General features: G+C 44.3%; 1 protein-coding gene across 1 annotated transcript in view; it reads right to left on the bottom strand.

Moving 5' to 3' along the window:
- YWHAQ (tyrosine 3-monooxygenase/tryptophan 5-monooxygenase activation protein theta) overlaps window positions 1-23,046 on the bottom strand; it is a 39,923-nt gene extending 16,877 nt beyond the window's left edge. The window contains exons 1-3 of the mRNA XM_024737718.1: window positions 23,001-23,046; window positions 22,859-22,911; window positions 14,518-15,093 (exon numbers count right to left, since the gene is read on the bottom strand). Coding sequence (XP_024593486.1) covers window positions 14,518-15,093; window positions 22,859-22,911; window positions 23,001-23,046 — 675 coding nt within the window. The remainder of the gene's footprint in view (window positions 1-14,517; window positions 15,094-22,858; window positions 22,912-23,000) is intronic.
- Between the last annotated feature and the right edge of the window lie 2,789 nt (window positions 23,047-25,835).

Here is a 25,835-nt window from a genome sequence, read left to right as displayed (position 1 = left end):
CATTATGCGGAGCGGCTGGGCCCGTGAGCCATGGCCGCTCTGTGCGTCCGGAGCCTGTGCTCCGCGACGGGAGAGGCCACAACAGTGAGAGGCCCCCGTACCGCCAAAAAAAAAGGTTATTCTGTGTGTGCCACAAGACAAAAGGAGCTGGGAAGCACTGTCTCAACTGACTGACATCCACACTTATTTCTACTGTTACCATTCCTGCACCAGCAGGAAGAGCATGGAGCCACAACGAGATGCCTCCCAAATATCAATACTTAAAAAAGTGGTGCGCTAAGAAGCAAAACACTCATTACTAGGTGATGAGAATACAGCAGGTATGGGGGGCGGTTAATGAAAAAGCAAACACTGCTAGTATCTACAGCACTATTCAGAGAAGATGGTACTTGGGTCTATGAACAGTCTTCCAATAGCGAGGCTGGATGCAGCAGTGTTGATAGTAACTAGTCATTAAGATCATCCAACTACTGCCTCTTCTTGTTGGTTTCTATGCTCACCAAACAACCTTCTAATGCTAATTTGGTTCCTCCAGTAAATCGGCCTTCAAGCAATAAACACGGCTAGACAATGACTGCCTGATTTGTAACTCCTGTAGTTCCCCCTCTCAGTGTGCCAGCGAAGTGGATTTGGAGGCCCTAAATCCAAGGAGACAAACCCTGGACCTTACGTGTACACTACTGTGTTACTCATCTGGCACCCTGACAGACAGACAGACAATTCTGCCTTACCCTGATTTGAGGGACGGAAATCTGTGAAAAAGTTACCAAGTTCTTCATATCTCCAATTTCTATTTACTAAAATTTAAACAGCTCTGGAGCATTCATGAATGTGAACATGCCTTCCCGGGAGAAAGGGTGTAGACTAAAAACCACCTTGTACAAAAAGTGTTCAAACTTTGGAGATATGATTCTACAAGTAACAAAAGACCTAAAATCCAACATTGCCTGAAATACATGTCAAATTAATAAAATAAAATTAGTAGGAACTAATGTGACACGATGAACTGTCACCATGGTCAGAGAAATTAATTTGGATTCCTCAGATCCAAAGGGATATATGTGCTACTGTAGTGTCAGTGAAAGTAAAATAAGCCAGAGTAGTCCATGCAATCAAGTGGTTAATCACTTTTGTTGGCAAAAAGAAATAAGGAGCTAAAACCCAGAAGATAAACAGGCAAAGGGGAAGGGGAGGAAACAGATAAAAAGAATTCAAAGTTCTCAACAAAAAGAGAAAAAGCTCTATGTCCCTGTCCCAATTATTTCCAAACTCTTTCTCCTGGTCTGTAAAATGTCTAGCCACCACCACCCATGACCCAGGCAAAATGATCACCAATGACAGTACTATTGCTATCAACATCTATTGTGGCACCGTGGTGCCTTTTAGTGGCCCTTTTGTGAGCATAGTACACCCCTCTCTCCTCTCCTAAACAATTAGCACTTAAAAACAATAAAAATGCTCTCTTGCATAAGAATGTTCATCCCATCTTCCAACGCAGCTACAGAGCTGTTATGACTGCAGTGGTGAAGACACATAACAGAAAGAGTTTAGCCTCTGACAAATAATACGTACCGTGGTGCCTTTTAGTGGCCCTTTTGTGAGCATAGTACACCCCTCTCTCCTCTCCTAAACAATTAGCACTTAAAAACAATAAAAATGCTCTCTTGCATAAGAATGTTCATCCCATCTTCCAACGCAGCTACAGAGCTGTTATGACTGCAGTGGTGAAGACACATAACAGAGTTTAGCCTCTGACAAATAATACAGTTTGTGCAAATTGCAATGTGTCAGTATTAAAGAAAATCATGGTCTTTGTCCCCTTACTTCACCCAAGGCAGCCGAGCCAATTCCAGATATTCTTAGAAACAAATGTAATGTCCAATCCTTTGTGTCTGACCTGCTGTATCTCCACATTTTAGCAGCTAGATACTGAGTGGCCACAACAGCAAGATACGAATGTTATCCCTTCTGCTCAAAGTTCCCAACCCTCTGGCTAAGATATAAAGGTTCGGAAGGACAGTTTAACACATACACTGGAAACACTAATACTGATTTCCAAATTTGTCAATCTGCATTAAAACCAATTACACATAAACAACCACAATTTACCAACATTTACAGATCAGTGCTACCAAAAGAACCAAGGCAAGCATCAATGCCCATACTTCCTTCCCCTTAGAGAACTTGCAATTTACTAGTCTCCAGAAACTATGTTAGCCACTGCAATTTGCAAAGTAAAACATGACAAATGATAGTGAGAAAACAAGAGTGTTCCTTAAAAGGAAAAGAAAACAAAACAAACAGAACAGGAAGTCAAATCTTAGTTTGGTCATAAGTAATCCAACTGGACAGACAGCCTGATACCTAAAAGAGAATATGTTCAAGTAATTAAAAATAGGTCAAAATTGCCTTACTAGCTTAGCATATATGGGTCAAGTTTTGCTATATCCTAGGAAAACTACCAAAAATAGATAATAGCAAAGATACCAGTGTACTTTCACATGAGCTTTGTCTTTTGTAAGTCTATGACAAATTGAATTAAGCCATTTCTACATTATAGAAATGACACAATTATTTGCAGACTAATTTTTCCATCTGTGGCTAACCCATGCCACATACGTTTACTTCTGCAGCTGAATTATATACAACCCTGTAGTTAAGCCTTTCGTCTACCAGACCTATTACAGAGCATAAAGAGAAGAAAATTTAAAAAGAAGAAAAAAAAATTCATCGCATTTGCACCTAAACTTACATGGGTTATTGATTATATTCAACTGAACTACTGGGTACAGCACAAAAAATAACCTTGAAAAATAAAGCAGTGCTTAATAGTATACAGAAGAAAAAATATAGACAAAGTCCTTATTCCTACATACCCTTACAGCTTACCAATATTGATGTGACTTAGATGCAGCCACAAGAGGAACTCAGGACACTGGTACACTCCAGACAATAAATACAGAATTGGGTCTCATTACTAGACGGTGGAAAACAAAACATTATATTAATACAACAACCCATGCTTACACAGGGGAAAGAATAAGAGCAAAGCTAAGAAAGTACAGAATATAGGAGAGAACCATATAATTCCATGTGGCTGGAACACAGAGGGAAGGAATGAGTAGTGAGAAAGGAAGCTAAAGTGAAAGGCTTGAAGGTCTCCTAAGTCCTGTTAAGGAGCCTGGACTCCGTCTAACAGGGTAATGGTTTCAAATTTTTTTGAAGTGTTTATTTTCTCTCCCCCCTGCCCTAAGTCTTTTTTAAGCAATACCAGTAAACAGTAAAAGAGATAAAAGGGAGCTGCTCTAGTTGAAGAGCATAGACTTATAAAGCCTTGACTCTCCCCAACTTCCACACGAGAGAACCCAGAGAAAGATGAGATGATCTCAGAAGAACAGGGTCTATAAAGGAAGGCTTTACTATGAAAGGCAGAGGGAACAGAAAGAACACTCTTCTAGAAGAACTGAATTTGAGGTCACAGCTAACTGGCTATGTAACTAAGTAAATCAATATGGCTCAGTTTCCTTGCAGGTAAACACATGTCTCATCCACCCATAACTGCACATAGGAGAGTAGAAGGAAACAGATCTGAAAGTATTAATAGGCTGTAATTTGTAACTGACTGTAATAACAAGTGTAGTGGCACCTAAATTATATCTGGTAGGATAGGTGTGATTTCAACATATAGAAATGGGAGAAGGAAGGGCTTCCAACCAAGAAAAGCAGTGAGTAGAGGGACAGAAACAAAATATGGAGGGCTTTGGGTGAACAATTTGGCTAGAGCATGAAGAATGGAGCAATCACAAGTTTCCCTTAAGTGAGCTTTTATGCCAAACCACTTGTTATTTTCCCCGTAAGTTGAGAAATTCAGATCAAGCATACGTGAATATTTCAACAAATGGTGCTGGGACAACTTGAGTAGCCACATGAAAAGAATGACGGTTGGGTCCCACTTCACACCACATGCAAAAATTAACTCCAAATGGACTGAAAGTCTGAATGTAAGCCCTAAAATGGTAAAACTGTTAGATAAGAGCACAGGTATAAATCTTTACGACCGTGGATTAGGTAATGGTTTCCTAAATATTACAACAAAAGCACAAGCAGCCTAAGAAAAAAAATAAGTCATATTTAATCAAAATTAACAAATTCTGTCATTGAGCCATCTTTACGACCGTGGATTAGGTAATGGTTTCCTAAATATTACAACAAAAGCACAAGCAGCCTAAGAAAAAAAAATAAGTCATATTTAATCAAAATTAACAAATTTTGTCATTGAGCCGGGCCAATGCACTGTCCCCTACCTCCTTCCCTAATCTTTTTTTTTTGCAGTATGCGGGCCTCTCACTGTTGTGGCCTCTCCCATTTTGGAGCACAGGCTCCGGACGCGCAGGCTCAGCGGCCATGGTTCATGGGCCCAGCCGCTCCGCGGCTTGTGGGATCTTCCCAGACCGGGGCACGAACCCGCGTCCCCTGCATCGGCAGGCGGACACTCAACCACTGCACCACCGGGGAAGCCCCCAATCTTTTGAAGTTGCTACTCTCTTGATCCTTTCTCTAATTATATGGTTCTCAAGATTTTTTTCTACTCCAAGTATCTTGGCAGATGTGGGAAAGGTCAGGAGGAAATAAAAATTTCCAGGGGACCATTGGTAGTTTGATAAAGACTCCCATCTCAATTTGTTCAGGAACATAAAATCACCTCAATATATACCATTCCCCATTTCAAATGTCAGTCCCTCGATTTTTAAATATTGCATTTTTTCAAATATATTAAAAGCTAAATTACATAAAAATTAACTTACATATTGCATAACTGTATTAAAGGGATAGTCAATCCTTCCAAACTCTTTTACGTTTCTGACATCCTTAAGAATCAAATACCTGGTTTAAAAATTAACTTACATATTGCATAACTGTATTAAAGGGATAGTCAATCCTTCCAAACTCTTTTTTACGTTTCTGACATCCTTAAGAATCAAATACCTGGGCTCTGCAATCAGTCCCCAAATAATCTAGAGTATTTCCTGATTAAAGGATGCGTAAACCCTTACTATAACTTTCTAACCTCTTTACTAGTCCATCAGAATCCTGAGAGAGCAACACAATCACTGAAGGTCTAAAAGTATATTGCCAAATACTTGGAAATAGTACCAGGCTGAAAGATTAGAACACCTAATATGTATTGATATATGTTTAGTTGCAGGTATCTAATACTATAGTTTTTAAAAGAGCAAAACCTTTCTGAGCTGTGCTCAAGTCATGTCTGATGGAATGAGCAAAATAAGAAGGAAAATGGGAGTACTAAATATTCTAGACGAGTAACAGTAGAAAGTCTGATCCAAAACACAGTATCATTATGGTTTTAAAGCAGTTTTATGTACTTTCCCACTTACTTCCCACAGTCACCCTGGCACTTACAAAGAGCAATCTAAGACTGTCCTTTAAGAATAAAGCATTTAGGGCTTCCCTGGTGGCGCAGTGGTTAAGAATCCGCCTGCCAATGCAGGGGACACGGGTTCGAGCCCTAGTCCGGAAGATCCCACGTGCCGCGGAGCAGCTAAGCCCTTGCGCCACAACTACTGAGCCTGCGCTCTAGAGCCCGTGTTCCGCAACAAGAGAAGCCACCGCAATGAGAAGCCCGCACACCGCAACAAAGAGTAGCCCCCGCTCACCGCAACTAGAGAAAGCCCGCGTGCAGCAACGAAGACCCAGCACAGCCAAAAATAAATAAATAAATAATAATGATAATAAAATAAAATTAAAAAAAACAGAATAAAGCATTTAGATTAAATTTACAGAAGTCCTTATAGTCATGGTCTCACCACGTGCACCACTGTTTCTCCGTTTCTCTAAGTAAAGCCTGCAGCAAACATACACAAGAATGGTCAAAGGCAGTCAGTAAACTGAGAATACTTTACAACATGTATTCCGCACCACACCACGCCATATCCATCCGAAGCAAAAGGCCCAGCTGACAGAGAAATCATGGAATACTGTTCAGCTGGACAGAAAAAATGTAAATGGATAGTCAAGATCTTCGTGAAAGACGAGTTTCACTGAAACGCTTCAACCAATGCTGGCTAACAACTAACCTGACTTCCTGTCTTCAAGAGCTAACTTTCGAACCTAAATGCAACCAGATCCAAAAGCCCATTATCTGCATATTTCATTCATGCCACCTCTGCTTTTGGGTTGGTTACTGGGGAGTGAGACATCATATTAAACCTTACTTTACCATTCTCAACATAAGGAAGCAGAAGCCATTCCAACATACTAGTTCTCAAGTTAGTTGTTCAGGAATGAACAGGGACTCTTTCTTACCCAATATCTAAAATAAACTTTTCTTTATTATCAAGTCTGTGATTTTTTCTGGTCTCCAAAACTATATTCCTCAAATAATTTGGGGGGTAAAGGGAGTGACTGGGCAATGGGAAGGGAGGGGAAGGTTTTACAAACAAATTTCATTATCACCACACGATGACCACTACTCAGAAACTGCTCAATCACACAGAATGCCCCTAGAGCAGCAATTTTCGAAACGTGTTCAGAGAACTTCTACCCCTCCCCCCAACTTTTTGGATGGGGAAGGGCACAACTCAAACCATTTTCATAATACGTATTAAGGTACTATTTGCTTTTTCACTGCCATTCTCTCATGAGTGGAGTTTTCCAAAAGCTAAGAGACGTGATACTACAACAGATTATAAAGCAATGCCACTTTTCTCATTCAATTTTTTTATTAAAAAAAATGTTAGGGCTTCCCTGGTGGCACAGTGGTTGAGGGTCCGCCTGCCGATGCAGGGGACACGGGTTCGTGCCCCGGTCAGGGAAGATCCCACAAGCCGCGGAGCGGCTGGGCCCGTGAGCCATGGCCGCTGAGCCTGCGCGTCCGGAGCCTGTGCTCCGCGACGGGAGAGGCCACAACAGTGAGAGGCCCGTGTACCGCCAAAACAAAAAAAAAAAATGTTATTATACTTACACGAAGTATCCAGAGTTGTCAATTTCAGAGACAGAAAGCAAAACGGTGGTTTCTGAGATGGGAGAATGGGGAGTTAGTGTTTGATGGGTACAGAGTTTCAGTTGGGGAAGATGAAAAATATCTGGAAAGGTGGTGACGATCGCACAACAGTGTGAATGTACTTAATGCCATAGAACTGCATGCTTAAAATGGTAAATTTTGCATCATGTATATTTTACTACAATTGAAAAAAAACACAGGTAATGTTAATTTCTAATGGACTTATTATTCTAAAATGGATCATAAAACCCACAGTTTAAATTTCTAATAATGTAAATATCTACAGATATAATCTACACAACCAAAACCTTTCAGGTCCCACAGTATTTTCAAGTGTGTGCAAAGGGATCCTAAGACCAAGAAGCTTGAGAACCACTGCCCCAGAGTACAGTCAGTTCTGTAAGTCTTCCACAGCATTCTTTACCCCCATTAATCTAGTTAGCATCCACCACCAAACGCAAACAAAAGCTATGGTGCCAAGTCCATCAGGGCCATCTCCTAGGTGGATAGGAGACATGTTCTCATATCTTGAGGTCAACAAGACATGGGTTTCACTATTTTTTTTTTTTTTTGCTACAGGTATTAAAGGCATTCAACCTTAGCGTGTAGAATATTATACCCCTAATATACAGCAACCAACAATTACAGTGAGCACCCATATACCCACCACCCAGATCCTACCATTAACCTTTTACCAAACTGCTTTATCAAATATCCATCCATTTCTACTAGTTTTTGTGTAAACTGAGACATCAGTACAGGAATATCACTAACTAGAGTTTATTTTCTTTTGAAGCAAAAATTTACATACAATGAAATGAACAAATGTTAAGTGCATATTTGCTGAGTTTCCACAAATGCATATACATGTGTAACGCAAATCCATATCAACACAAAGAATATTACAATCACCACAGAAAGTTCTCTCCTGTCCCTTTCAGTCAGTCCCTGCCTCCATCCCCAGAGGTCACCACTCTTCTGATTTTTCACCCACAGACTACTTCTGCTTGTTCTAGAATTTCATATAAATAGAATGACATTATGTACTATTTTGTGCAAAGCTTCTTTCACTTAGCGTGTATTTGAAATTCATTTACATTATAGTATGCGTCAGTAGTCCATTCCTTTTTACGGACGAATAGTATCCCACTGTATGAAAATACCTGTTTATCCTTTTTCCTACTAATGGATTGTTTTCAGTTTTCTGCTCTTAGAACAAAGCTGCTATGGTCATTCTTGTTCAGGTCTTTCCTCTTGTGTAAGTACGTAAGAGTGGAAAATTTCTAGGGGTAAAAACCCTTTAATTATGGAAAACTGCAAACATATACAAGAGAAGAGAGAATAGTATAATGAATTCCCATTAAAGCCAGTTGCAACTATATTAATTCACAGACACACTTGTTTCATCTATAACCCTCACCCATTATTTTGAAGTTCTAGGTATCATCATCATTTTGTCTTTAAACACTTCAATACGCAAACAATGTTTTCGAATCTGGTCAAATTATTTATCATGAGATATTTCAGGAACCTTCACTGTTGACTTATCCATGGATTAAGAGTTTAATTAAAGTAGAAATGGATGAACTATAGTTGTTTTTCTTTTCTCATCTTTTCAAATGATGCCTCTCTACCATCCCTCCTTGATACCTAGAAAGTCAATGGTACAAAGATATTTTCCGTTGTTACTCTGAAAGAACTAGTGCTAAATACAAAAATCGTATTGATAAATATCAAAAAGGAATAAATAAACATCAATATGATCAAGCAGATTTCCCAACTGTCAAGAAGCTTGAATTAACTAATCCCATGCTATGGTATCATTTTATAAGTGAAACTGTATATGAGGCTCAAAAAAAAGTCTGGTAACCGGCCCTTTATGAGAACAAAGGTAGTCCTCATTACATCCAAAACCGAACAAGGAGGTAAAATTTCAACCATTCCAGTCACTAGATTTTTGTTAACCTCAAACAACTGTCTGTGCTGGAGAGGGTAAGGGGAAATGGCCTTTCTCAACAACAGCTGATGACAGTATAAACACATAAAATCTTTTCAGAGGGCTATCTGGGGGAAAAAAAAATGCGTATCTTCTGATTGGAAATTTCATTTCCCAAAACTTAACCTAAGTAAATCCTAGCATAAAGCACGCAACAAGGATGTCCTTCCCAGTGTTGTTTATAAAAGAGAAAAATTTGTTTACAACCTAAATGTTCAGTGGGCCATTAGTATAATTATGCAACATCCAAATAAACACACAGTACAGGCTGGAAAGTCTGGAACCACATATGCCAAACTATTAATGGCAGTTATGAAGGAGAGGGGAATATTTGCTGTTATCAATTTTAACTGCCTCTTCCTAAATAGATTTCACTATAATTTCAGTTGGATTGTTTTTCTCTGTGCCAAGTTTTTTTTAAAAGAAAAAAGCGCAGGGCCTTGGAGGTAAACCCTGAGGTGGAACTTTGAAAATGCAGGACCCACTGAGTAAGTGCCAGAAAGGTGAACTGCAGAGTTAAATAGCATACACACAAGAGTGACAAAGAAAAAAAAATAGCTGAAGTCTAGACAAAGGGTTCTGACAAGATGCCAATATATTAGTAAGACTCTAAAGGACAGGTGTGATACAATTCAATACAACTTAATACTGCTTGTTTCATTTATAACCTAACCCAGAGTTTCTCAACCTCAGTCACTACTGACATTTGGGCTGGGTAATTGTTTGTGGTGGGGGATTTTCCTATGCCTTACGTGATGCTTAGCAGCATTTAGGTTTCTACTCACAGTATATCAATAGCATCTCCCCACTCTCACCCCAGCCTTGACAACCAAAAACTATCTCCAGAACTTGCCAAATGTCCCCTGGCGGGTAAATTCACCCTGGCTGAGAACCACTGATCAAACCTTATACTTCTATGCCTATATGTACAATATGTATGTCCATTCCATTTCACTCTTCAGAAACAACTCTTAGCTTCAAGGAGCTTACACTCTTAAATGCAAAAAATCCAAAAATCAAGTTTTAAAATTTTACTGCAATATCCTGCATATAAGGAGGGCTTCAAATTTATAGACTGAGTTTTGTCCACCACAGATCTATCCTCCCTCCCTCCTAACTTACAAACATTTATTAAACTGTATAAATTCCTCAAAACACTGGGATCTTTAGTCAGCAACTATGTTATTTAGGGCCAAATGTGTTTCACATACTTTCATCTGGAGTCACACCACCTGGGTTCAAATCCTTGCTCTACCACTCACTAGTTCTGTGATACTGACCAAGTTACTTAACTTCCTTATGCCCCCGTTTTCTCAACTTTAAAACATAAATAATACTATCAACCTAACTAATGGGAACACAGTGAGTATATCAGGTGCTTAAAACAGTACTTAGTATATAATAGTAAATGCCCATTAAATGTCAGTTATTACCTATTATTTTAACTACAAGCCTATGAAGGCAAGAACCATCATCACCAGTTTATAGATAAAGAAACAGAGGCTGAGAGAAACTTGCCTGCAGTCACAAAATTATAAGGTTATGGAGCAATGACCCCAAAACAGTCAGTCTTGATTTCAGAGCCCATAATTTTTCCATCATGTCAAAAAGATTACATTAAGACTCATTAACTATCAAAAACAACATATTGGTCTTACTTCAAAATAACAACTAGCACTAGACATATTTTCATTAAGAGATTAATTTAGAACACAACTAAATTCAAGCACATTATGGAATTAAGATTACAGGGCTTTTACAAACCAGAGACAAATCTCAGTTTCTATATATTTTAAATGATTCTTACTTAAAAAATCACAACATAGACCTTAACTCCTGAAACCGTTTATACATTATACTAAAGCAACCTACTGAAAACAGTCTAATCAAAAGACCATTAACACAGAAGGATAACATGGGGTTGCCTGAGACGGAGGTTATCTTGTACATTCTCTAAGTGTCCTGCTCTTACTCCAAGGTCATGAACTTTGTACATGATATTTGTTCCCAGGTCCCAGAAGGGCTTTGTGGACCCCTCTGATTTCTTCAATTACCCTTACCTCACACCCCAGTTCTTAATGACTCTTAAACACCTTGTTCAAGTTTTTAACCACTGCCTGGTTGTCATACAACTTACAGTATTAACCTTTCTCACTTAAACTTTGCTATTTCCAACACTGCTTACCAGGATCCCCAATGACTTCCGCATCCCCTCTTCCTAAAGACATTTCACTGAAGTCGCTAGTTTTTCCACATTTCTTAAATGATTGAGGACATGTTCTTCTTCAACCTGGACTATAAAAACTACTCATTTTAGAGTTGCAAGTCAGAGCACAGGTGGAATGACTGGGACCATATAACTCTATAGTCCCAGAATTGGAACAGACTTAGAAATTTTAGCCCAACCTCTGGTTTCACAAATGACACTGAGAGACAGAGATAACTTGGTAATATCTTCCTCTTTAACTCCTCTTAGATTCTACGAAGAGTTTGGTCTTGGCCGTTTGGGTCTTGTTAATTCCTTTTGCTCTTTAGATTACATATTTGGATTTTAACATTTTTTACTGCCTGCACAATTCAATAACCTCTCTCAGTACCGTGATTGTCAACTGGGTTGAGAGTTGTCTGCCACGCTCATTTCAAGTAAATAGTCCAAATAATTCCACCCTGAACCTACTCTATGAAATAGAAAGATGAGGCTGAGAATCTCTGCTATTTAAAACCAAAGTTTTGCCTAGCCCTCCACGTTACTCTTTTATTAGCCTTCTATAACAAGTCAGTGTCATCCACTTCCTCCACACTAAATTCTCCTTCCTGTTCACCAAAGTGGGGGAAAAAGAGAGAAAACCTAATTTTGGCACTCATGTTCAGCAACTTTAGATTTCATTCTTCTTTCCCCATTATTTGATAGACTCCTGATTAAATCACTAATTTACCAATTCTCAAATTCTTGTTCGCTTGTCTATCACTTCCTTATCTAACAGTTCAGATTACAAACCGGAAATTAGCACCCAAACCACGAATTCTAGATACTGCCACCTGCACCTCATTCGAAAATCTTCAGTCTTCCCACTGTCAATCAAATGAGAAAAATTCCCTCTGACATTCTCTTATATAGTTCCTAATTCCCTCTGACATTCTCCTATATAGTTCCTATCTTCTTTTACAGGCTTTTCTCCTGCACCAGCTCTGCACATATTCTGCTCTTCATACAGAAACCTTCTTCCATGACTAAGGCCCATCCTGTATACTTCTGCTTGGAATATATTGACACTCCCCTCCCCTTGATCCCCCTCCCTCAATGCTCATTCCAAAAGCCACTCCTTGTAAAGCTTTTCCTGAGGTTTCTGTTTCCTTTAAACTACACAGCATTTTATTCATAACCATCTTACGGGAATTATTTATATTTGGGTATTTCTCATATGCACTCCTTATTATAAATTACTGGAGGACAAAATCTACCGTTTTCAGCATTGCTCTTCCCCATGCTGCTTTAGCACAGTGCCTTGCACATGCTAAGCTCTCAAATACAGCGGCCAACTTGACAATGGGCTTTCCTCAGGACTTTTTTCGGAGGTTGGCCGTTAAGTCACAATTAGTCTTTTAAGCCATTTCATTAATAAAAATATTTCATTTATTCCTTGGTGTCTGATGAATCAACTCTATTTCACTTAGTATATATGAAGAAAACAGAACGAACAAACAAACAAAACCTGTCCTAATTTCAGGGGTTCTCTCCTACTGAAATGATCTATTTGGTCTCTATTTCAAGTCACTTAACAACTAAGCAAAGTCTCCTCTACTTATGCCATTAGAGAAACTAAAATTTATAGGAGCCACAAAATAAAACAAATATTCCCAGCTAACTTGCTAGAGAACAGGAAAAATTCTGTGGTAATTCTGAATTGCTGCAGGGTAAGTAACAAATTGCAAAACAATAACAGAACAAAGAGATTGAAATATGCTGTGAGAGTGTCCCAAAGTAAAACACGTATAGAAAAGCTTCTCGTTAACATATGGAGTTCTTATAGTCTTCCTCGATGACAGAGTGGATGCTGTCAATAACCATTACCATATGCCACTGAAGTCTACCATCACTTTCAAGTTGGCAAATTTTTTGAATACAAGCAATTCAGTTCAAAAAGCCTAAGTGTCTCCTCTATGCTAGGCAGGGAGTGGAACCTAAGACATGGATGAACATAAAATCTCGCCTACATAAAGCAAATAATCTCAAAGTTTTCTCCACCTCGTACACCTGCTCTGCACTGCTTCCTTCGCCCCTTTACCAGTTATCTCCATCAGCCATGATTTCGTTCAGATCACTTGTTATTTGTACTGGAAAAATAGGTGAGAGAAAAAAACTTTCCTGCCCCACGAATCTCAGGGGCAAGGAAGAAAAGGCTGGGAGAGTAAGAGGCATTTCCCCCTCTATCCCCTCTTGAAAAATCACCAATCTAGCATGTTTGTCTTTTAAAGCCCACCTAAAACACAACGTGGAACAAACACATCAAAAAATCAGTAGGCCCCTTGGAAAAGTGGCACTTAAAAGAGGCAACCGCATCGGCTGTTTCATATTTTATTAGTAGAAATGACTCTTTGCAGTATTAAAACACTTCAAAACACCTCAGGATATAATGCTGGTATTGACATTTTAAAAACTTATCTTACTGATCAAAAGATCCATACGATGACAAAGCTAAAAATGCTCTCTCTCAGCAATAAGCGTGAATACAGCAGTCACCCTACTCCACCCAAAGCCACCCTAGCTAAGACTGGACAGTTCAAAACCTGGAAAGCTTTCCTCGCTTACTCCACACCAGAAACGAATTCATTTCAACACCTCGGGGCTCACGTGTAGCTATGTAACAGCGAAGAAATGGTATCAAGCACCGACATTTCCCAGGACATTTTATTCCTTTGATTTAGCTGTGCCTTTTTCACATTTACCAAACTCTCCCCCTTCCCCGCTTTTAACAAGGAAAAAATCAACAGATACTCTTACTTGAAAAACGAGATACCTATTCAGATTTTCGAAGTAAATTTCCATTGCTGGATTTGGGAGGAAAACCGACTTACATACGTGATCTTTATGGAAAAGGCGCCCGCCCCTTCTTTCGACGGAAGCCTGAAGCCTACGAACTGACTCAATACGTTTAAAGGGTTCCCAGATCGCCTCAGGACGCTGGAAAACGATTTTCAGCCTTCTACAAACCTACTCTCACGTTTAAGCTTAGCTGGCGGAGGAGCAACGCAGCACCTAGGACAGATATACTTACCACCGGAAAAAAAAAAAAAAAGAAAGAAAAAGCAGCTTCTTCATCTCAAGAACTGAAATAACGCGTTAAAGAGGGCAAGGCTAACCTCCTCAAGCCCTCTACGCGTCGGCAGGGCGTCAGGCAGGCCCCGGCCCCCACTTCGTTCCCGTTCCCGGGAAACTCCCCACGGAGAGCCTCACACAAAGGCGCCTCGGCGCCCGCCGCCCGGACGGTCGCGGACTCACCAGGACCGTGGTGCAGATGGACCGCAGTTCGGACTCCACTTTCTCCCGATAGTCCTTAATCAGCTGCAGCTTCTTGTCGGAGGTGTCGGTCTTCTGCTCGATGCTCGAGATGACCCTCCAGGCGGACCTGCGGCCCCCGACCACGTTCTTGTAGGCCACCGAGAGTCCCTTTGTCTGTGTCCGCACGCGCGGCCCCGTTGAATTTCCCTCCCCCGCCCACGCTCCCCGCGGGGTGCCCGGGAGGCCCGGGGGCGCCAGCCGAGGCGGCCCGCGGCGGGGGGAGGAGGAGGAGGAGTAAGGGGAGGAGGAGGAAGGGCCGCTCCCGCGCCCGCCCGGCTCAAGATGGAAGCGGCCGTTGGCCCGCACCTTCCTTCCCGCCGGAGCCGTCCCTGAGGAGAGCGGCGTCGAGGCCAGCCGCTCCTCGGGGCTGGCCTCCCGCCGGACTCTCGGGCCCGGCCCGACCCGAGGAGGGCCGGGGGCGACCCAGGAGCTCACCTTCACGTCTCCGCGGCCGCGGCGCGAGTCCCACCACTTTGATCCGCCTTTGGCTTTAGCCGAGGACCCTCCCGTCTCAGCCTACCTCCGAGCCGGGAGGCGGGCCGCAGTGCGGTGGCCCTCGCTCCCCCCGCCCAATGGCGCGCTGAGCTGTCCCCGAGAGTCCCGCCTTCTTCCCCGCCTCTGGCCAATGAGGACTGAGCGCGCGGAAGGGGGCGAAGAAGGCGGGGCGGGAGAGGAAGCGGAGGCTAGGAGGGTGGGTCGGCTTGGGCAAGTTCGGTTGGCCGGCAGGCTGCGGCTTCGGCCACGGGGTTTCCTCCAATTAGATCCAGGGTACAAGGACGTCACTGTTGCCATGGCGATGCTGTTACCAACTCCCCTCAACCTCCCCGCCACCCCCGGCACTCGTGGGCGCGGCACGGGAGCAGGAGGCTCGCATGACCTCCCCTGCGGTGGCCGGGTCTCCTGCTGCAGCACCGTTGCAGATGGTGCATAACATCTTGTGGGCTAATGCAGCTGCGGCTCTCGGCCCTGGTGAGGTCCGGCCTGGGAGGGTGACACCATCGGCTGTTTTGTTGCACAAGCGCCTGCCTTTCCTCCACCTTCCTATTCGTGACAAAGGTTTGGAGCTCAATACACTGAACTCAGCCTTTAATGACGTTGCGATGGGGACCTCGAATTAGAAATAATCCCATCCCCATTAAAGAGGAATTAGTTGCTGGAGAAAGTGGCATAAGCATGCATTTTACAAGATAAATTCGGTTTCAGACGGGCACCTAAAACCTGAAATTCCCTTGGAAAATACCCAAAAAAGTCCAGGCAGGTGTCTCTGGCAATGCCAGATATTATGATTTTATTTAAAATGGGAAATGACCTTAAGGATAATTTGGAGAAAAACACCCATTTAATCCTCCCCCCGCCCCCCGAAAAAGCAACTGTTTTTATATTTCTTTCCAGCCTTTCTAGGTCATGCATCTAAATACGTATTTTTTACATCATTGTCGTCTTATGCGTACACGCTTTTTTTATCTTCTGGTATTATTATTTTTTAATAAATGTATTTATTTATTTTTGTCTGCATTGGGTCTTCGTTGCTGCGCACGGGCTTTCTCTAGTTACGGCGAGCGGGGGCTATTCTTCATTGTGGCGTGCGGGCTTCTCATTGCGGTGGCTTCTCTTGTGGCAGAGCACGGGCTCTAGGCTCGTGGGCTTCAGTAGTTGTGGCACACGGACTCAGTAGTTGTGGCTCACAGACTCTAGAGCGCAGGCTCAGTAGTTGCGGCGCACGGGCCTAGTTGCTCCATAGCATGTGGGATCTTCCCGGACCAGGGCTCCAAACCGTGTCCCCTGCATTGACAGGCGGATTCTTAACCACTGCACCACCGGGGAAGTCCCTTCTGGTATTATTTTTGAGAGGACACTTGAAAAGCTAAACTTCTCTCCCTAGATGTTGACTTCTGACTTTCAACTCGTGAACATCCTTCTGAAACGGGAATGATCGCCCTAGATGCCTTTTATTGAGGGTCATTGCTAGACTTTTCCTTTCTCCTTAAACTGGGCACTCCCCTCCAGCCACTCCCTTCTTTCCTGGCACTTCCCCAGTGCCTGACTCCAAATCAGGTTGCTGTCTTGGGTGTCTGGAAAGTGGCCTTTGTGCCGTATGGGCTCACACTGCCGTGATTCCAGTTCCGGCAAGTTCAAGGGAGAATAGATCGTTGAAGGCAAAGAATGCCACAGCCAAGAAAGAATTTCAGATTCTAAGTGGAGCCTGGAGCAGATCTGGAGACTCTCTAGAATGGAAGATCTGAGAGCAGAGAGACGGCAGGAGAAGGTGCGGACTTTCCAGAAATCTACACTCCCTCCCAGCTGCCCCTCCCTGTCCTGACTTGTAAAGGTTGCTTTGTGCTTTGACGGACAGGAGAGGCCTGGGCTGGAAAGGGCTTGTGTCTTAATGCAGAAATGCCTTACTATGTTCCAGCGTTCTAATGGAGGTCCCTGCTGTTATTTCTGGAATCCCTGGGGCCCGGCTGTAGACACATGAGTGTTTATGGCCGTGTGGGCTGGGGTGGAGCCGGACACTAAGAAATCCCAATGGAAAGAATTTGCATGTGCAAGGGCAGATAAAATGCTTTCTGTATGACCAGTGAATTTCAAGCTTACTGAAATTAGAGACAGCTCAGGCAAGAGGAGAAACCAGCGCAGGTGGGTGGGGGATGGAGACCCCTGAGCAGAACGGTCAGGGGACAGAACCTTTGTGGTAGGGAGGGAGGGTAGGGGCAAGAACACTAATTCTTTGTCAGAAAGTCTGGGCTGTACTGCCATCTCCCCAGGTGACCTTGGGCAAGATTTTGCTGCTGCCTGTAACTCAGTCTCTATAACTTCTGCTTTCATCCAATCATCAGATATTTATGGAGCACCAACTCATATAGTTACATCTGGAATCATGGGTAAAAACTGCTCGGAAGTGATGGCACACTATGAAATTATATTTTATGAGGGACCAGAAGGATTAGTTAAATCTAAAGTCCTCGGCGCCTAAAAGAACTCAGTTGGAGAAAATTAAAGCTCTGGGGACTGGGACTTCCCTGGTGGTGCAGTGGTTAAGAATCTGCCTGCCAATGCAGGGGACACGGGTTTGAGCCCTGGTCTGGGAAGATCCCACATGCCGCGGAGCAACTAAGCCCGTGTGCCACAACTACTGAGCCTGAGCTCTAGAGCCCTTGAGCCACAACTACTGAGCCCGAGTGCCACAACTACTGAAGCCCGAGTGCCTAGAGCCCGTGCTCTGCAGCAAGAGAAGCCACAGCACTGAGAAGCTGCACACTGCAACGAAGAGTAGCCCCCGCTCGCCACAACTAGAGAAAGCCGGCGTGTAGCAACGAAGACCCAACACAGCCAAAAATAAATAATAAATAAATAAATTTATTTTAAAAACTTTTTTAAAAAGCTCTGGGGACTTGAAGCCCCTGGACACACAAAGAGCTAACACTTACTAAGCATGTCAAACACCATTTTAAGTCTCTTGCAAGTATTAACTCATTTATTCTGCTTAATGCTTAATGGCTCTGCCAGACCTTTGCTTGATGCTGTAGGGACTCCAGGAAAGATCACACCAGTCTCTGTTCTCTAGGAGTTTCATCCCAGTAAATATGAAATGTGTTAAGAATCCACATTCAATGTGCTGGGAAGAACTCTAGGAACCAGACAGCTAAGAAAGAAAGCACTGAGTTTTTATTTGTTTGATGTTCTTGTTATTTTTTCTAAATTACTTGGTGAGAAGAAGCTTCTGGAGAAGAGCAGGAGGGAGCACGCTGAGCTTGAAGCCAGGAGATCCTCAGTCCCAGCTCTGCTCTTTATTTGCAGTTTGACCTTGAACACCGTGATCTTCTCTGAACCTCAGTTTCCTAACCTGTAAAAATAATCCCTACCCCAAAGGGATCATGGAGCTATCCCATAGGAAAATGCTGGGCATATAGCAAGTGTTCAGTAAATATTAGGGTTTTTTTCCCCTTTTTCCCTCTACTTGGTGGTAGAGTGCAGGGGGAGGGAGGGAGATGCCTGTCACGCTGCAAGGAGCCTCAGAGCCTCATAAAAAGTTAGTGAAGGGGGCTTCCCTGGTGGCGCAGTAGTTGAGAGTCCGCCTGCCGATGCAGGGAACACGGGTTCGTGCCCCGGTCCGAGAAGATCCCACATGCCGCGGAGCGGCTGGGCCCGTGAGCCATGGCTGCTGGGCCTGCGCATCTGGAGCCTGTGCTCCGCAACGGGAGAGGCCACAACAGTGAGAGGCCCACGTACCGCAAAAAAAAAAAAAAAAAAAGTTAGAGAAGGTTTATCTCTTGAATCACTGTTGTAATTAGCAGAGTTAATGGTCTGCAGAACGGCTACATTCAGTGGACATTTCAGAACGAATGAGTCCTTCTGGTTGAGTTTACTCTGATAAATTGTTTCAGTGGTTTATTTGCCAAGAGCAGTGGGTCATTGGAGAGGAACTTCTTCCTCTCTTGCCATATGGCAGATATTTCATTGACAAACAAACATTTCAGTGGGACTTTTCACTGCAAATTTCCATATAATCATTATCAATACTTCTGTCGAAGGGGTAGTTGAAGAGTTGCCCCCATTCTCCACTCCACCTGGAGGGGCTAAATGAGACTCACGTAGAGCCAGGACAGGTGGGGAAATCAAAGGAGTCTGGTCAGGCAAGGTCTTCCTACACATTTCCTGGCTTAGGGTCAGACCTGTAGAACTCAGTCTCCCATCAGACCTGCAGCTGGCGAGGTTTATTCTTGCCATCTGGAGGCATCCCTCTGTGCTCATGGGTGTCCCATTTCTGGCACCTCCTGGACACCCGTCGGCTACACAATGTCTTCCAACTCTCACTGTGTGTTCTCAGGAAAAAAATCTAATCAAATCATTCCATCATTAAAAAACAGATAAGTCTTCCAGCAATATTTCTTCCGCCACGATTTGCATTTTAAGAGAAAGAAAGCTCTTACAGTGGAAGAATAAAAGTTCACTGGTAGGGGAATTCCCTGGCAGTCCAATGGTTAGGACTCAGCGCTTTCACTGCTATGGGCCTGGATTCAATCCCTGGTGGGGGAACTAAGATCCCACAAGCCATGAGGCCCGGCCAAAAACAACAACAAAAAAAAGTTCACTGGTAGAATTTCAGGCATTGTGAACCAGCTTTTGGTCCACCAGGCTTCTGGGGAAAGGCTTAAGCATTCTGACATTTCTCCAGCATTTCCTCTATGCTAGTAGGGTATTTTTTTATATATATAAATTTATTTATTTTATTTTGCATTGGGTCTTCATTGTGGTGTATGGGCTTCTCATTGTGGTGGCTTCTCTTGTTGCGGAGCATGGGCTCTAGGAGCGCGGGCTTCAGTAGTTGCAGCACGAGGTCTCAGTAGTTGTGGTGCACGGGCTTAGTTGCTCCGTGGCATGTGGGATCATCCCAGATCAGGGATCGAACTGGATTCTCAACCACTGTGCCACCAGGGAAGCCCAGTAGGGTATTTTTTTAAAAGCTTGATTGCTTTTGTAATGATAATGTTGAGTAAAAATGTAATAGCACACATTATATTTTAAAAATGAAACAATACAGAAATCTACAAAGGGAGAATAAAAAAGAACCTGAGAGGCTGCCTCTGCAAGGGGACCACTGCTGGCATTTTGGTGACCTCCTTCTAGATATAGCTCTTTTCATTTGGACATATGCATGTGGTTTTGCATGCATGAGATTACATTCCTCATTTTGTTCAGTGCAATGGTTAATTTTACGTGTCAATTTGGTGATCAAATATTATTCCAGATGCTTCTGTGAGGGTGTTCTGGGGAGAGATTAACAGTTAAATTGGTGGACTTTGAGTAAGCAGATTGCCCTCTATAATGTGGGTGGGCCACCTCCAATCAGTTGAAGGCCTGAATAGGACAAGAAGCATTGTCTCCCTGGAGCAAGAGACAATTCTCCAGCAGACGGCCTTGGACTTCATCTGCAACATCAACGCTCCCTGGGTCTATAACATCTAGCCTTCAGACTCAAACAGAAATATAGTTTCTCCTAGATCCCCACCCTGCAAGCCCACCCTGCAAATTTTGGACTTGCTAATTCCTTATAATAAATCTCTCTATATATCTATCTTATTATTATGTTATAATATATACCTATATGTACATATCTTATTCTGTTTCTCTGGAGAATCTTGACTAATACTGTCATTCAACAAAAAATCTGGTATCTTTTTTTTTTTTAATTAATTTATTTATTTATTTTTGGCTGTGTTGGGTGTTTGTTGCTTCACGAGGGCTTTCCCTAGTTGTGGTGAGTGGGGGCTACTCTTCGTTGTGGTGCATGGGGTTCTCATTGTGGTGGCTTCTTTTGTTGGGGGGCATGGGCTCTAGGTGTGCGGGCTTCAGTAGTTGTGGCACACAGGCTCAGTAGTTGTGGCTCATGGGCTCTAGAGTGCAGGCTCACTAGTTGTGGTGCGCAGGCTCACTAGTTGTGGCACACAGGCTTAGTTGCTCCGCGGCACGTGGGATCTTCCCCAACCAGGGCTCGAACCCGTGTCCTCTGCATTGGCAGGCGGATTCTTAACCACCACACCACCAGGGAAGCCCCAAAATCTGGTATCTTTTACTAGCTTTAAGTGTGTGTCCGTGACATATGTTTCACCTCTCTCCTTTGCCAGACTGTGAGCTTCCTGAGGGTTAGGGTTTTCTTCTTTGATCTGTATTCTTAGTGTCCTCTCAACAAAGGTGTACAGGTGAGTAAACTGATGCCCAGGGAGGTTAAATTACCACTCTAAATTGGTAAGCTACGGAGTTAAGATTCAAAAACAAGTCTGTCTAATTTCAATCTTCTTCTACAACAATAAACAAGACTCTATACTACCTGAAATGGAAGATGAAAACTCCAGCGTTTGCTGGTCTGGGAACAATGTTTAGTTACCTGAGGCTCGTGGGTGGCTAAGTATATATCTGCTGGTGAATCAGCTGCTGATTTTATTTTCATATGGAAGTCTCTGTTTTACTCTCAGTGCCTGTGCAGGGAGAGGGTACCTCCTCATCTTTCATCTGTTCCCTTTTATTAATTACATGTCTGTCTCTCCTCTCCTCTCCCAGCTCCTGCATTAGACTGTGACCTTCCAGGGGGCAAAGTTTCATCTGCTTTCCATATCCCTAGTGACTCTGACTCATAGAAGACATTCAGTGAGGGTTCGTTCTGAGAGTGAATCTGGGCCATCAAGGGGGACATTTCCAACACCAGCAATTATTTGCACTGGGTGCTTACTTTGTATCCAACCATATATAAAATCACTAGAATCGTAGTAAATCCACAGAGGAAAGCGTAGAAAGCAGAGCTGTACATTTCGCAGGTGTTCCCTTAACACGGAATTGCACCTGCTGTGACGAGCATGCTAAGAACCGTGAAGTTGGCCCTGAAGGTCTCTGAGCATCAGAAAAACGTCCTGAAGTCCAGCACTGATGCTCACACGTGGAGGAGTGTGTGAGGCCCTCTAAGGAGCTCCCAACCCCTGACTCAGCTCAATTTCCTATTAGTTCATTCAACAAAATATTGAAGGGTCTGCCATGTGCCAGACACTGCCCTAGGGGATTTCAAAAACGATTAAGACACAGTGCCTACGAGGAGCCTGATGGAGAGCATGGAGGTGGGGCACCTAACCTGCAGCTCAGGGAAGAGGTGGGAACGTCTCCCTGGCTTTTCAGTTCTCAGATGCTCAGCAACCTGACTTCCAAGCCACAGCAGTTTAGAAGTAACTATTCAGAAAACAGGAGTAGAATTTCTCCTGGGAGTCCCTCTGAAATCCACTCCACCTTCTCACCAGATGACTCAGAGGAGAGGAAGTGCAGGGGGCTCTGGGGCCAGCCCGGGCCTGTCCCCATGGCCTGACCTGGGATCTAGCCTACGTCTGTGCAAGGCGATCAGTTGACAGGTGGAGACAAAAAACCTACAAGAAGTGAACGAGAAAGCCCAAGAGGCTGGCCCCTCTTAGTGGAAGGGCACACGACCCGTACGTCTCAGGCAGGGCTAGGTACGTAGAAAGGTGCCTCAATTATCACAGAAAGTGTTCATTATGTTCTCATTTTTTTGTTGCTGTTGCTGAAGTCTGTTATATACTACATGTGTATGTGTGTATATATATATATGCACATATATCCAGAGTGTTTGGATTTTTTAAAAAGTTTTGGTACAAAAGCAACAAATCTTCAGCCGTCTCTCAAATTATGACTCATCTGTGGACAATTCAGGGCAGTTGAATGGATGAATGAACACAGAACAGTCGGAGAACAATGCACACGGGACTGATTGTGTGGCACTCACAATCAGTGCTGTGGGAGTGGAGAGCAGGGAGATGTGAGTGTTGGCCAGGGCCGCTGCAGAAGACGTCAGGCATCAGAAGGCTACAGGGAGAAAGGGATTATGGTAGAAGGGGAGAGCCACCGAGATGACGATGGTCACCCACCTTTCTGCCGCCCCAGTGGAGGCCTCTGGAAGCGCAGGAAGGCCATAGCAGCTCCCCTTTGTGTGGAAGTCAGCTTTGGACAGGGCTGAACCCCGAGAAGGGGGCTCTGGACAGAATGCCGGAATGCAGACCACCCGAGGGGGGCTCAGCATCTGTAGCTCGGAGGTGGACCCTTGTGTGCCTCTTTACCCCATCCCATCGGAACCAGCGCAGCCACACAGGCAGCTTAGCAAGTGCAGGCCGCACTGGGGAGACTGGATGTATGAACCTCCTGGCCCCTTCGGCAGGGCCGATCCTGTAAAAGTCGCAAGTCTCACTTTGCTTTACTTTCCTGCTTAAAACCCTTCAGCTTCATTTAACTGCAGCTGAACACAGCGGTTGGACTCGGAAGCCAGATGGCCTGGCCCCAGTACTCACTAGGCAGGTGATCCTGGCAGGTTAGCTACGTGCGCGGTGCCTGGCTTTCTCCACTAGTAAGATGGGGATGATGACAATAATGGTACCTACCTCATGGGTTGTTATGAGGATTCAGTGAGTTAATATTGGGAAGGTGCTTTGAACAGCGCTATATATGTGTTCGTTAGATAAATAGAATCAACTCAGAATCCTTCAGGTGACCCATAAGCCTCCCATGATCTCACCCCAGCGCCTCCCCTGTCTGATCTGTTGGCCCTCTCCTCCTCCTGCGCTCCAGCCTCTTCGGAGCTTTGCCCCCGCCATCCCCTCTTTCCTCACATCTTCAGCTGGCTAACTTCTCATGTCCTGAGCCTGCAGGAATGACAGCTTCTCGGGGCTGTCCTTGGGCTCCTCTCCCCTCCCAGCTAGGTGAGCTCCCCCTGCCCTGCACTCCGCAAGCAGGAAGCATGGCACCTCACTTTCCCACTGGGCTGAAGCACCAGGAAGGCAGGGCTATGTCTCTGTGACATGCCCAGGTAGCCCCAGTGCCTAGCAGAGTGCTTGATGCGTGCGTACACTGGGTACCAAGAAGTGGACAACTGAATGGACAAATTAACAAGGGAGGGAAGGAGGAGTCACGGGCGAGTGCACGTTGGCCACCGGACAGGGTGAACGGGCTTCAGGCTCTGGCTGGAGTCCAGCCCCCAGCTGGAGGCACCCACTGCTCCAGCTGGGAGGGGCTGGAAGCTCCAGGCAGTCCCTCATGGTCCTCCTTCCCTTCAGTCCTGTCCAGCTCTGTAAACAAACTCCCAATGGCACCAGAAGGCCTGCTGATTAAGAGAAACCAGTGAAGGAAACTTTGCAGAGGAAAGACCCTTTTGAATATGAATGACCCCTTGATTCATTTGGACAATTTCTCTTCCGGATTTCCTTAAACCAGGATAAGCCCAGGTAAGAAATTTGGGGGCAACATACGTCTAAACAAAATACATAAAACCTTGTTCCATCAAAAGCCGCCCCTGGAAGGAAGGAGCGGATGCAGCCCTGCTCGGCTTTTAATACACCATGAGGTGCCTGGACGGTTTGCCAGGGCTCTAATCAATGTTAATGAGCAAATGATCCCCAGCCACTCTCCCTGCTCCCGGTTCTGAAACTCAGAGACATGCCAGTCAGACTGATGAGCCCAGGACCCCTTTGAAGGATCGTACAGCAGCCGAATTGCCAAAATGTGTTCAAACAGAATGTGGTAGCAGCAGCTGCTACAGCTGTCGGGCAAGCTTCCTGAAATAAAGGGGAAAAGGCAGCAGCCTGTCGCTCTTGAGCCAATGGATTTAGAACAAGAGAGATGAAAAAACATACAGGAAGTCTGTGAAATAAGAACTTAGCTCTCCGGACCAAAGTAGGCAGTCTGGAGTCTTCAAAAGAAAGTTTTAGCCGCACAGGCAGCCGCTGAAGGGTTAGGGATTAGGGGGCTGATGCTGAAACTCAGCCCGGACATGATGATGAGGGGGCGGGGATTTGGCAGCCCCATTGCACTCTCAGAGGTCCTCAGGGTCCTCAGAGGATCCACACATAAAAGCATGTTTAGCCACGTTAGCTAGTAGGTGCTAGTAGGTGCTCAGAAAATGTGTGTTTCCTTTCCCCTTCCTGAAGACCAGCTTGGTCAAGGTTAGTTTCTACATGAGTCCTTATTTGTAAGTAACAGACACTGACTCTAGTTGACTTAAATATAAGACCATTACTTCTTACCAATTGTGAGGAAGGCTGGTGAACCAGGCCTCCAAGATGGGTGGGCACTGGAGAGAGCGTGCAGTCCGAAACATGGCCAAAATCCCACTGCAGACCTCGACCAGAGGGATTCCTGTTGCTTCCTCCACTGGACCCCAGACACGAGTCCCTACTGCTCTGACTCCATGGGCACTGGACCCTGGACCCTGGACCCTGCATTGGCTCCACCCTCATGGAAATCCAAAGAAGCTTTGCCACTGCCCCCAGAAAGAATTCTCCACAACCCCTGCTTCTTTGGGTCACTTGCTCTAGATTCAAAATTCGAGTCGGGGGTGTCTGGCCAGGCCTGAGTTAAGTGCCATATCTTGCGGCAAGACAAGCTAGGAGGTAGGTATCCGGAATATACACCTTCCAAAAAGGTGTATAAGCCTCCACCCACCCACCCCCAAATAGGATTCATAAAGTGAGGAATTCCTCAAAGGGAGGGGCTTCAGATGCTGGGTGGCCCCAAAATAGCCCACGTCCCTTGCAATTATACTTGAACTTCGGGTCTGCATGGTGGAAAAAAGCAAAAGCCATTGTGGTGGGGGAAAGGGGCATGTGAAAGTTGGAGTCTGAGGAAAGCCTTAACGTGGGTCTCATCTTACTCTCTCTGGAAAAAAGAGGGAGGGTGCTTTGCTGTCATTGACACCCCTACCTGGAAGGCTTGTC

The sequence above is a fragment of the Neophocaena asiaeorientalis genome, unplaced genomic scaffold (genome assembly GCF_003031525.2).
Source record: "Neophocaena asiaeorientalis asiaeorientalis breed wild unplaced genomic scaffold, Neophocaena_asiaeorientalis_V1.1 scaffold396, whole genome shotgun sequence".
Taxonomy (NCBI): domain Eukaryota; kingdom Metazoa; phylum Chordata; class Mammalia; order Artiodactyla; family Phocoenidae; genus Neophocaena; species Neophocaena asiaeorientalis.
Note: the sequence above shows the minus strand (reverse complement) of the source record. Positions and strands in the feature narration are given on the sequence as shown.